The sequence below is a fragment of the Zingiber officinale genome, chromosome 5B (assembly GCF_018446385.1).
Source record: "Zingiber officinale cultivar Zhangliang chromosome 5B, Zo_v1.1, whole genome shotgun sequence".
NCBI classification, from domain to species: Eukaryota; Viridiplantae; Streptophyta; class Magnoliopsida; order Zingiberales; family Zingiberaceae; genus Zingiber; species Zingiber officinale.
In genome coordinates, this window is record NC_055995.1 from 131053255 (window position 1) to 131066638 (window position 13384).

The 13384-nt window shown below is 45.7% G+C and overlaps 1 protein-coding gene across 1 annotated transcript; it reads left to right on the plus strand.

Moving 5' to 3' along the window:
• Window positions 1-8050: 8050 nt before the first annotated feature.
• Window positions 8051-13022, plus strand: LOC121986033 (protein OBERON 4-like). The gene is made up of 2 exons (XM_042539794.1): window positions 8051-11488; window positions 12313-13022. The coding sequence occupies exons 1-2, from the start codon at window positions 8293-8295 to the stop codon at window positions 12870-12872; spliced, it is 3756 nt and encodes a 1251-aa protein (XP_042395728.1). The 5' UTR covers window positions 8051-8292; the 3' UTR covers window positions 12873-13022.
• The last annotated feature ends 362 nt before the right edge of the window (window positions 13023-13384 follow it).

Below are 13384 nucleotides of genomic sequence, written 5' to 3' on the forward strand. Positions count from 1 at the left end.
GTTGGACTTTTTCCAAATCACGGTTAAACTGCGATCCGTACATTGGGGATAAAGTTTTATCCCCACAGGGCGCCCGGAACCCCTTCGGGCGCCCCGACCAAGGCTATAAATATAGCCTTGGTCCAGAAGCTTTTCATCAATCATAAGTAATTCAATTCCAGCACTTGTACGCTCCATTTTAGAGTTAAGCTTCTATTTCTTGTGCGTCAACGTTGTAAGAGGCTTCTCCGCCCAGAGGAGATCTTTTGGTACACTTTTCATCTGTCTTGGATTAACAACCTCCCTGTTTGTAACCAAGTAAATTGCGAGCCTCGTTTTTTCTGTTCTATTTTGTTTACTTTGTTTATGCAAGTGTTTTAGTTGAAAGTCTGAGAAAGGGATTGTTTTATTTTTACAAGGTAATTCACCCCTCCCCTCTTGCCGGCCTCCAAAAGGACCAACAGTATTCACTCGCACACCTCTCATCCGGCTATGTAGGGTTGGAGATGATTCATGCTCCACAGCCGCTTGAGCTACCTTCGCCCCTCATCCTCTAAATAGTAGGCGCTTGAGCGGAACTTTTGCACAACCTTGAAAGGTCCCACCCATGGAGCTTCAAGTTTAGCGACATCATCGACTGACTTCACTTTCTTCCATATGAGATCGGCGACCTGGAAGGACCTCGGGATCGCCCTCCAGTTATAGTTCTGCTTCATCCGTTGCCAGTACGTCGTTAAACGAACCACTACTTTTGCCCGCGTTTCGTCCACCAAGTCGAGCTTCATAAGCCTCCGCTCGGCGTTTCCTTCATCGTAGTACTGTACCCAATCGGACTCTACTCTGACCTCTACGGGGACAACTGCTTCGCCGTCGTATAACAAGTGAAAAGGAGTTACGTCGGTTCCCTCCTTTGGAGTCGTGTAAAGGACCCACAACATACTGGAGAGCTCGTCGACCCAGTTGCCTCCGGCGTGGTCGAGCCGAGCACGTAAGACCCTGATGATTTCCCTATTGGTGGCTTTCGCTTGTCCGTGCTCTGGGGGTAGGCCACCGAGGTGAAGGCTTGCTGGATGTCATAGCTCTCGCACCACTCCCTGAGCCTTTGACCGACGAATTGTCTCCCATTATCTAATACGAGCCGACATGGGATGCCGAACCGACATATGATATTCTGCCAAATGAACTTAATGACCATATGTTTGGTTATTCTTGCAAGTGGCTCAGCTTCCACCCACTTCGAGAAGTAGTCTATCGCGACGAGTAGAAATCTCCACTGCCCTGTCACTATAGGGAATGACCCAACGATATACATGCCCATTGGTCGAATGAGCAAGATACTATAGATGCCTTTATTTTTCGGTCAGCCGGTGCAGAAGGTTGTGATACTTTTGGTAAGACAGACAGGTGGCTACCGTCCGAGAGACATCTTCTTGGAGGGTCGACCAAAAATATCCGACTAAGAGTAACTTTCGTGCCAACGATTGGCCGCCCGGATGGCCTCCGCAGGAACCTTGGTGCACTTCCCTCAGAATGTATTCAGCATCTTCCGATCCAACGCACTTGAGTAGGAGCCTAGAGAAGACTCTCTTATAAAGCTGGTCCCCAACCAAGGTGAACCGTCCAACCCTCTTCTTCAGCAAGCGAGCTTCTTCTTGATCGGCAACTTCTAACTGCAGGAACTATATCAGAGTCATCCTCTAATCATTCGGGAAGGTTATTCCTTCCATTCGGTCAATATGTGCCTTGAGCGATATTTGTTCTATCGGCTGCCCTATGATGATTGGTGACAACGAACTGGCTAATTTTGCCAACTCGTCCGCTGCCTGGTTCTCCGATCAAGGGATCTTTTGTATAAGGACTTTCTGAAAGTTGGTCTTCAACTTCTCGAAGGCCTCCGCATAGAGCCTGAGTTGGACATTGCTTATCTCGAACGTCCCTGATAGCTGCCGAGCGACCAATTGAGAGTCCGAATGAATGAGGACTTTAACGGCTCCCACATGCCGGGCTGCCTGTAAGTCGGCTATCAATGTCCCACATGTCGAACAGACACTTACTTGGGTTCATCTTTATGCCATAAGCACTCAGAGTTCAGCAGCTCAAAGGGATTTTATTAATATGTCGTTGACGTATACCTCCATGTTATGACCGATCTGTCGTCTGAACACCTTGTTCTTCAGCCTCTGGTATGTGGCACCGGTGTTCTTTAGTCCAAACGACATGATGTTATAGCAATACATTCCGTCGATCGTGATGAAGCTGACATTCTCTTGATCTTCTCGGGCGAGCGATATTTGATGATACCCTTGGTATGCGTCGAGCATGTAGATCAGCTCACAACCCATTGTTGAATCCATCATCTGGTCTATCCTGGGTAACGAATAGAAGTCCTTCGAGCACGCCTTGTTCAAGTCACGGAAGTCGATGCAAACCCACCATTTATTGTTTGGCTTAGAGACCAACACCACATTGGCTAGCCAGCTCGAAAATTGAACTTCCCTAATATGGCCGACCTCTTGCAACTTCTCTATCTCCGCCCGGATGATCAAGTTCTGTTCTGCGATGAAGTCCCTCTTTCTTTGCTTCACTGGCTGAGTGTCCTGTCAGACATGAAGCTTGTGTTGAGCCACACTCGGGGAGATACCGGGAAGCTCGTGTGTCGACCAGGTGAATACATCATGATTATTCCTGAGACATGCGACCATCTCTGCCTTCTTCTTAGGTTCTAGATCGGTCGTGATGAAGGTGGTGGCCTCCGTCCAGCTTGAATGAATTTGAACCTCCTCCTTTTCTTCGTAGACCAACCTAGGAGGCTTCTCAGTGACGGCGTTCACCTCCAAGCGCGGATTCTTCCAAGCGCTTCTCACTTCAGACTTGACCATCTCGACATAGCATCGTCGAGCGGCCAGCTGGTCGCCTTTGACTTCACCCACTCAGTCGTCCACTGAAAACTTTATCTTTTGGCAGTATGTAGACACCGTTGCCCAAAATTCGTTGAGAGCTGGTCAACCTAATATTACGTTGTAGGCCGACGGAGCATCCACCACTATGAAGTTTATGGTCTTGGTTCTCCTCAATGGCTCTTTCCCGAGCTATATGGCCAGTTGGGCCTGTCCGAGCAGCAGTACTTCGTTGCCTATGAAACCATAGAGTGGGTTGTCATATGCAACAACTCGCTTCGATCGATTTGTAATTAATTGAACGTCTTCTTAAAGATGATATTCACCGAACTCCCTGTATGAATGAAAGTTTGGTGAATAGTATAATTAGCAATTACCGCTCGATTGATTAGCGTGTCGTCGTGAGGGATCTCCACTCCCTCTAAATCTCTGGGGCCGAAGCTGATCTCGGGCCCTTCGGCCTTTTCCCTGCTGCATCCCACGACGTAGATTTCCAATCGCCGAGCATTCGATTTCTTGGCTTTATTGGAGTCACCGCCGGTCGGCCCCCCGACGATCATGCTTATTTCTCCTCGAGAGGCATTGCCTCTGCTCTCTTCTTCCCGAGTGGAGGATCTGTTCTGCTCAATCGGAACATGGGAAGGGTCGGTGTTATCCCTCCGTTGATGTTGATGACATCGCTCGGGCGCCCTTCTTTCGTCCTCTTGCCGCCCTGTTGATCGAGGTCTATGTCGCTGATCGGGAGATGGAGATTGGCGGTGATATCCTTTTGGAGCCGGTCGACTGATTATTAGTGTCAACCCGCGACAATCGCGTGTATTGTGTGTCACCAACTGGTGAAAAGAGCATAACATTAGCGTCCATATCTTGTCTTTTGGCATATTCTGCCGATCGGATGCCACATGTTGCACGACATGTGTTTTGGCCTCCTGATGTGGTCGCGCTCCTTCTGCCCTTGGCCCTTTCGATGGCTAAAGGCTGTTAGATGGTTCGCGCTCGATCATTATCGAGGGTTCAATCGACGCCTCTTTTCTTCTCGCTGCCTAGGCTTCTTCCACATTTATGTATTCAATAGCCTTCTTGAGCAGGTGGTCAAATTCCTTGGGCAGCTTCCTAATGAGTGACAGGAAGAAATCTCCTTCAACCAGCCCTTGAGTGAAGGCGTTCATCATCGTCTCGGATGAGACCGAGGGGATATCCATGGCTACTTGATTGAAATGTCTGATGTAGGCTCAGAGCGCTTCTTTCGATCCTTGCTTCAAGGAGAAGAGGCAGAAACTTGTCTTCTGATAGCGTCGACTGCTGGTAAAATGGTGCAGGAATGTAGCTCGGAAGTCCTTGAAGCTATATATGGATCCGTCCGGCAATCGTCTGAAACAGTAAGATCTCCTCGGAGAACTGTCGATTGATCCGTTCGGGTGAAGCATGGCTTCTGGGCGCCTTGCCTTTTCGTGCGTCCCGAATAGGCACGTCATCCGAAGATGATCCCCGTTCTTGGTTCGCCTAGACTATTTCGGAGGGGGTTTGGAACAAGGCACGGTGGAAGGGGATCGGCACGAGCGGCGCTTCCCCCTGTGTGTCGGTCGGCCTCCTATTCTTCCCCCATATGGAGACTTGCTTCACTCAGTCTTCCTGCCCCGCTCGTCTCCTAGCTGCCGACGTCGCAGGCTCTAGTGCTTGTCGATCGGCTAACGTCTGTTGCTGCTGCTACTCGACCATCTTCACCTCTTGGGCTTGCACCAGCATGTCGAGCTCCACCTGGGTGAGTGTCACGATAGTGAGTCGTCCAACGTCCTCCATCTTCTCAATTTTGATGCAGGTTAAGTGTAGGATCGTTGCAGTCGGCTAGAAGGGGGGTTGAATAGCCTTGTAAAATAAAAATAAAAAGCACCCTTCTCGAATTCTTAAACTAACACTTGTAAATTAAAGTAAGCAGAAAGTAAATCAAAAAAATGAGACATCAGATTTGACTTGGTTACAATCAAAGAGGTTGTTAATCCAAGAAATGTCGCACTAGTATCTCCTTCAGGCGGAGAAGTCTCTTACAACAGTGAAAGCGTAAAACAAAGAAGCGTACAAGCGTTGGAAATGAATTGCTCTGAATTGTTGTAAGCTTCTGGACCAAGGCTATATTTATAGCCTTGGTCGGGGCGTATGGAAGGGTTCCGAGCGCCCTGAGGGGATAAAACTTTATCCCCCAACATTTAGATTGCGTCAAAGGCGATCCAGTCAAATATTGACTTCCGGGCGCCCGGAATGCTTCCAGGCGCTCGGACTCCTAAGTCAACTCCAGTTGACTTTTGGTCCGGGCCCTCTGCTCCAGTTCAGCTTGCCTTGGTCCGGGTCCTTCTGCTCCGGCTCTGCTCGCTTAGGTGATCTCGACCATCCTAAAAAGGGCTCACCCGAACCCAAGTTCCGGTCTTCTTGAGCAGACTTCCGCTCCGGCTTCTCGTCCCTCGGAATCTCTTAGTGCTTCCTTCTCGTCCGCCAGCGTACTCATCCGCAGTCTTCGTCCCTCGGTCGCACCCCGTGCTGACCTTCTCGCTAGCTGCGTCTCTTGCTCCCCGAGCAATCTTCCGCTCCGGCTTTCGTCCCTCAGAGCCACCGCACGCTTCCTTCTCGTCTGCCGGTGTACTCTTCCGCAGCGCCTCGTACCTCGGACGCACCGCGTGCTGTCCTTCTCGCTAGCTACGTCTTCCACTTGACTACCTGTGCTCCTAAGCTCCTGCACACTTAGACACAAGGTTAGAAATACACAGGACCTAACTTAACTTGTTGATCACACCAAAACTACCTTGGGGTTCCAATATTAAGTTCTCATAGACGATGCCAATATGATCATTTCCGAAAGTCGATGAGATAGAAAGCTAGGGATGTGGCGCTCCTGCCGACTGCCTATCGACTCCGCTCCGTCCTGCAAAATAGATGGTGTCAATACCGAGCCAGAGAAGGGGTCCCCGACATTGGCCCTCCGACGCTCAAGTCAGTCATCGACGATGAAGTAGAAAGCGGAGCAACAAGAATAAAGACTGTAGCGCAAATAGTATATCCAGCATACCTCCGCCGATGCTTGGACCCTCCCTTTATATAGAGTTCCTGTAGCGCGTGTACACACTTTCCCAGGCAAGGGCGCGTCTCAAAGTTTCCTTGAAAAGACTTGTCAGTAAAGTGTCTCTGACACAATACTTTAACAAGCCGAGCATATCTCTGACGTGACAATGGAGGCTTCCGTTATACGATCTTCTTGTCGACTATACCCGGTGTCAGCGGCACTAACTCCCAATAGAATGTCGAGAGATAATCACAGCGTGTCTTCAATGGCTGTCTGGTCGACTAGCTAGCCCGCTCGGCCGGAGCTTCTTCGACTGATCGACCTTAGATTGCCCTCCCTGTGCTAGACCGGATTTGGTAGGCAGCGATCTTCGTCCAAACGGCTTCCTGGCCTGCGGCCAACGTCGAGTCCAATATCTAGGCCAAGCGAGGGTAGCTGTTCAGCCAAGATTCTACCTATAGTCTTCTCCTTCGTTTGGCGTCTGACAACATACTCGAGCGTTGGCTGTCTGTCATACCTCCCTAAATCAAAGGTGGAGTCAGACAGGAACCCTCTCCTCCCGGTCAGCCATATGATACCCGAATGTTGACCGTCTTGACTTGGATCTTCATTGTAGCAACTGACCCCTACTGGGTGGGCCCCTCATCGCCGCATCAGTGGTCATGATAGGGCAAAAGGCCATGATTTGTCATGGGTTGTTGCGGGCATCCTTGCATGGCTACTCGTGAGGAGGATCGACGAGCATCCTTGCTCGCGCGTTGGCGAAGCAAAGCTTTTTCTCCTACTCTCTCTCTCTCTCTCTCTCTGCTTGCATCATGTGTCAACGATTCCGGATATAATTGTTCTCTGATGATCTAGTGATTAGCACATAAGGTGTTGTCACCATGTGCCGACGATTTCACTGCCTTCTCTTCCTTTCCCTTTCGTGTTTCTCTTCCCTTCATTCTTTCCCTCCGTCTTGTTCTCTTCCTATCCCTAGGATTCTTTCTCTCCTCCTCTTTCCTTACTTTACTTTTCCCTTCCCTTCCTCCAAAGATATTTGTCCTTAGAAGATTCCTTTCTTTTTCTCATGCATAGAAGATCATGATCATCCTTCTCATTCTCATTGGAAGTGGAGGTGCTCTCTAATAAATCAACCGCTCCCGGAACCCTGGTAGAGGGACTTTATATATACATCCGTATCATCAATTATTTTATCTTTATTTTTACAATTTGAGCATAAAATATCATTCCTTGATGATATAATGCATACATAGAAGTTAGCAGATAACTATTAAACGGGTAAAAATTAACAAATAATTGTTATACCACTAGAAGTTAGCAAGTAGCAACTACCTTTGTCATAGCTAATGTGTTCACAGCTAAAGAATTTGAACGGCTACAACACCGTATCACCATTGTTGCTTGCTACAAGATCATAGCAAGTTCCATATAGCATCAAGGATACCATTCCTACTTGCTACAAAGTAGAAGCAATCACCAAGGAACCTGCTACGATCTTAAAAGCTATAAATCTTAAATTAGAGCTTGGAACAATAAATGAGAAATTATATGATATTATATTAATTTCATCTTCTATTCAAGACATCCTATTACATTTTGAAGTTCCTTTAGTCATTTGAGAAGGAAAATTGAAGCAGTTGTTAGAGTTGAAGTCAGTTTGTGATCTGTGCAAAGAAATTGTATGCAATAACTGACCTGTAGAGAATTAGTCGAATTGAAAAAATATATTAAAATCTTAAATCAAATAAGCTGACAGATTAAGATTCAGTCTCTAAATCTTAAGATCCAACCGATTAAAAATAAAAAAAAATGAATTTCGATTTTTGTCCCTTTTTTCTGAAAAAAAAAAAATTTAAGTCCAAAGGACTCCACTCGCGTCCATCTTCACAAACCCATTGGTAAGTCCAACAATGAGCTACTAATAACAATTCGGGTAGATTTGCTGGTTCTCACCGGAAGGAGTACGTTGAAGTGGGGCGACCGTAGTCCTGTCAACGATTCAATATGGACGGTAGAGATGACATCGTACGGCGCGATCGAAATTTTGCAGCAACAATGGTCTTTGTCTATTAAGTGGCCGTAGTTATATTAATGACTCCGTTGACCGACATAAGAAAAGAGAGGCGACGTCAGAGGGAAAATTGCAGTAAAAGTCGAAAACGAGCGAAGAGGTAAAGGAGAATCCCTCGTCTGCACGCCTCCCCCTTTCTTTCTTCTGATAAGCCAAAGCTAAAGAGATAGAGAAAGCGATGACCATGGCTGGTGGATAGGTCGACGACCTCCCTTCCTCCCTCGCCTTCCTCTCTCCTTGTTCCTCTCTCCTGAAGCAATTAGATCCGGAAGACAGTAATTTCTCTCTTTATGAAGCGTGCGAAATCGTCGGCCTACGAGGAAGACTTGGAGGGCGACGCCGGCGAGAAGCTGAGCTGGGAGGACTTTCCGCGGAGGGGTCGCGACCCGTACCGCTCCTCCTCCTCCCACCGCCGCCCCTCCTACTCGAGGCTGGATGGCGCCTGGAAGACCGGCCGCCCGTCGCTGTACGACCGGGAACACGATGCCGAGCGGTCACTCCGGAGGCGGTACGACCACGAAACGGAGCACTTCGACCGGCGGAAAGGTTACAACCGGCACGGAGATTGGCCGATGCTGCCGTCGTCACCGCGGGACTCCTACGGGAGCGAGCGGATACACCGGTCGGAGAGCTTCTCGGGGCTAAGGAGGGAGTTCCCCAAGGGTTTCAGGTCGGAGCGTGACCGTCCTAGGGGAGAGGCCGGCGGGAGCTGGTTGTCTTGGAGATCGAGAAGTTCCAAGGATCTCTCTAGCGAGGAGATGGTGCGGAAATCTTCGTCGATCTACTCGGATTCGGCAGGGCGACGAAGCCACGGCGCGTCTCCAGATGTTCACAGAAGGAAAGTGAGTTCTAGGGACTCCGCGAGCGGGGAACCGTCGAGGAAACCAGAGACGAGGCCAGCTGAGGCAGTAAAGAGGAGCAGAGAGATTGGCAGCAGCAGTAGCGAGATGGAAGAGGGGGAGCTCGAACCAGATCTCGAACCAGAACCAAGACATGTAGAACCACCATCTGTTGATACCAAATCAGCCACTATGTTGGATTCAGATTACTGCGAGAATAGAGATCCGGTGAATGATTGTGTTCATGAAGAAGTTTTGGAGAAGAAACTAGTGCTACCTGATGCAATGAGGTTGGATGATGATGATAATGTTGCTAGCGGTGACGGCGAAGATGAAAAATTGGCAAATTCCTTACTGGAAACGGGCAATGCAACTGATGATATAAAGTGCGACCAGTCTGTTGTCCTTAAGGAGCTGAAGGAGGACAGAGGGGATGGAGAAGGATGTGCCAAAGATGATAATGAGGATAAAGAAGTAGAGGGTGAATTGTGCAGCATAGATCTGGAGGTTTGTAAAGAAGGAAGCATCTGCCTACAGTTGGAAGGTAAGGAATTGGTGCACAATCACCCGAAGCAGACAAGTGAGGAAGAAGTTCACATGATAACATCTCCTACTCACCACATTCAGAAGGAAAATTTGGAAGACAACAAAGAAGAAAGCAAATATGATGAAGCTAAAGTTGATGTCATACAGGAGCATAAGATGGCATGTCCTATTTCCTCTTTGCAGGTGGAGGAGTTGATGGAGGAAGCCCAATGCAATGCAGATACGCTTGAAATCATTGAAAATGAAGGTAAAGTTGAAACCAAAAGGGCGCATGAGACAGATAATGAACAAGATAAGGAAGCTGAAGTTGCAAATGGAAAGAAGCATGATACAGACATACAGCTTGAAGTCATACAAAAAGAACAGGCCTTTTTTGATCTTGAGACTGGTGCTAATAGTTCCATTACCTTGCCTGATCATCATATGGGAACTGCTGTTGGTACTAATGACGAATTAGTGACACTGATGCTTATCAGGGACCAGACTCCGGAGAAGCACCTGGACAAAGGTAAAAGCCTTGCAATTTCTGACTCAACCAAAGCTCACCTTTTGGAAAGTGGTGATCCCCAGGAAGGATCTGGAAGAAGAGGTTTTGAGTTGGTCTTCCCATCCAAGACTAACCAAGAGGAGAAAGCACATACTAGCAGGAAGGTTGCATGCAATTTTGCGGTTAAAGAGCCCAAAAGTGAGCCTTTGGACCTTTCTCTTGCTCTTCCTGGTGGATTGTCAAATCATTCCATGAAACAGGCCAAGCCCAAGCTTGAGAATTCAAGCTGTGCTGGGAGCATGGAGTCATTGCCGTCCACACTGAGAACAAACACAGATGAATTTGGAACTTCGATCTCATTTACGAGCTATCAAACCATTCTTCATGATCCCAGTTGTTCTCTTACTCAGAATTCACCATACCTTGAAGATAACCTAGTTGGTAGCCATACTACTTTTGGAGGGTTGAATCAGGTTTCAAGTGGTACGACATGGCAAGCTCACACGTCAAAGAACACTAAGAAGAACAAATCTGGCCTACCTTTCCATAGTGTACAGATGAATGGAAACTCTTCACATACATCACTTCATTCAGTGAGTGGTCAACATAATTTTAAACCCAATAGCCCATTCCAACAGTCAACTCTTCCGCGACAAATCTCCCCAACAAACAGTCATGTTTCTCATGATTCTAGATGTCAACCTACCAAAGAGATGAGTAGGGTGGTTGGGAAGAGAAGCAGTGGGACTGATCAATGGAATGGTGAGCAGCCCATACTTAATCAATTAAGTGTCACGGAGAAGATTGTCTACAAGATTGTGTCACAACCTTTGCAACTGAATGGTAGAATGCTTCAGGAAATGTCTGATCAATCGGTAGCTTACTTGAAGGAAAGCATTTGTGAGATGCTGACCAACAAAGATAAAAGCAGCCTGCTGCATTTGTTACAAGATGTGCTTCGAACGAGGTCTGATATGACAATTGAAACACTGAGCACTTGTCAACGAGACCTACTAGAGATCCTGCTGACCATAAAAACAGGTTATCTTGATTTTATTCAGAAAACAAACAGCTTGTCATCTTCCAGTTTGGTTGAGATCTTCCTGAATTTGAAATGCCAGAATCTCTCTTGTGGGAGTTTGTTGCCTGTGGATAACTGTGACTGCAAGATGTGTACAAAGAAAGTTGGGTTCTGCAGTGCTTGTATGTGTCTTGTGTGCTCCAAGTTCGATGATGCATCGAATACCTGTAGTTGGGTTGGCTGTGACATGTGTCTCCATTGGTGCCACACAGATTGTGGATTGCGTGATTTTCATATTAGAAATGTGCATACATCTATAGGAGAAGGATTTGCTGAAATGCAATTTCACTGTATTGCTTGTGGCCATACTTCAGAGATGTTTGGCTTTGTTAGGGAAGTTTTTGCTACATGCGCCAAGGAGTGGAAAGCAGAAACCCTTGCTAAGGAACTTCAATATGTCAGCAGGATCTTCTCTCCCAGTAATGATGTACGGGGTAGAAGATTACATGAGTTAGCTGATCAGATGCTGCTGAATCTGGAGAACAATATTAATCAGTCTGAAATTGTTAGTCAGATTACGACATTTCTTTCAGGTAAATTTATTTTCCATTTACAATTTTATCTTCAGGTTTCATGCAATATCATACAGCCTTCAGGTTCCTTTAATCTGTTGCCTGCAAATATAATTTTCCATGTTGATTGCTTACAGATTCTACATTAGATTGCTTGTTATGTGAACAGAGGTCTCGCAGTTTAATCAAAATGTCGAGATCTGTTGCGATTTTCCATGTTGATTGCTTACAGATTCTACATTAGATTGCTTGTTATGTGAACAGAGGTCTCGCAGTTTAATCAAAATGTCGAGATCTGTTGCGATCATGTACGTTGAAGTTGTTTCCAAGCATACCACTTTGCCCTTAGTAACCTGACTTACAAGTTATTACATAATTTAACATATTTGATCTGATCACGAGAATTTAACCTGACAACTATGTCCAATTTCTCTTTCTGCTGTCTAGACTTTAAACACTACAAAATCAAGTAAATCCATGCAAAAGTTTCCAAAATCTGGGCCAAACAATTACAATTTATGCTTTGTTTTTTCATCTTTTTCTTGTAACTTCAATTTCAAAAGGTGCCACTCTCTCTAACTCTCAGATTTGGTGCACACCAAGATGCTGCTTAATGTTATCCTACATTTTAGGTTTATCATAAATTAAACTCATTGTTCCAAAGTACATGACTACCTCTCTTGTTTGTTTTACAGCTGTAGACTAGAATCCTAAATCTGTGTGCTATGTCGATCATGTAAATTCTGTATGTGATCTTCTGTAGATGCTATCATGCTACTCCTTCGCGTAGGAATACTAAATGCTATATTTTACATATGTGATTGTTATTGAACTCTATTTTACAGAGAGTGGATCTAACATCGGAAACAATCCTTTACTCTTTACACCCAAGAAGTCAGCCAAACATGAGGCTAGCCAAAGCAATGCAATATCTTGCTCAAGCCAAGAGCAAACACAGTCGATCGCATCGGGAAAGGCATACGCTTTTGAAAATACAGTAATCTCCATCAAAGATTTTGACCAGTTTGGTAGGAAAGCTGGTGACATTGGACCAGCAGTGAGTCTAGAAAAGAAGCCAACAGTTGATGAACTGGAAAGGATCATAAAGTTCAAACAAGCTGAGGCCAAAATGTACCAACAGCATGCTGATGATGCAAGGAAAGAAGCTACGAGTCTTGGACATATTGTAATAGCTAGGAGTTCGAAAATTGATGAAGACTATGCAAGACAAATTGAAAATTTGCGACTGAGTGAGTTAGAGGAAAGACGTAGAGAAAAGCTTAAAGAACTACAAGCTGCAGAAAAGGCTCATCAGGAGTATTGCAATGTGAAGATGCATATGGAAGCAGATATCAAAAATCTATTGCTTAAAATAGAAGCCACAAGACAGAACCTAAATGCATGACCAGGATCTGAGGATCAACAGTTTTATGGTTGTTGGTTTTCTTTTTGGATTACTGCAACAACCGTTCAGCCAAAATTGTAAGAATGACACGTGAAAATCGTTGGTTATGGGAGCCTCTCGCTTTCTAATGTTTTATTAACCATTTTTCTATTTTACATAGTTATGTATATCTCGTAAGACTATCTACTAAAAAATTTATATGACATCTAACTAGTTCTGCAACAGAATCTTATATTATTTTAGTCTGCGATGTATATTCAATTGCCTCAATTTCTTGACCAGATTTTTCTCATTGAGGATAGGTAACACAACTCAAGAATAAGAATTTTGATTTAGCTCCCCACTCAAAGAAATCCTCCTAAGACATAGAAAATTAAAGGGAAAACATAATATTTTTTTTACTCAACTCAAAGGTAACTTTCTTGCAAAATTTTGCTCTCCTTTTACTTGAAACATTCATCTAACAATAGATTTCATGCACTTTGTATGTAGCAAATTAGAGTTCCAACCCT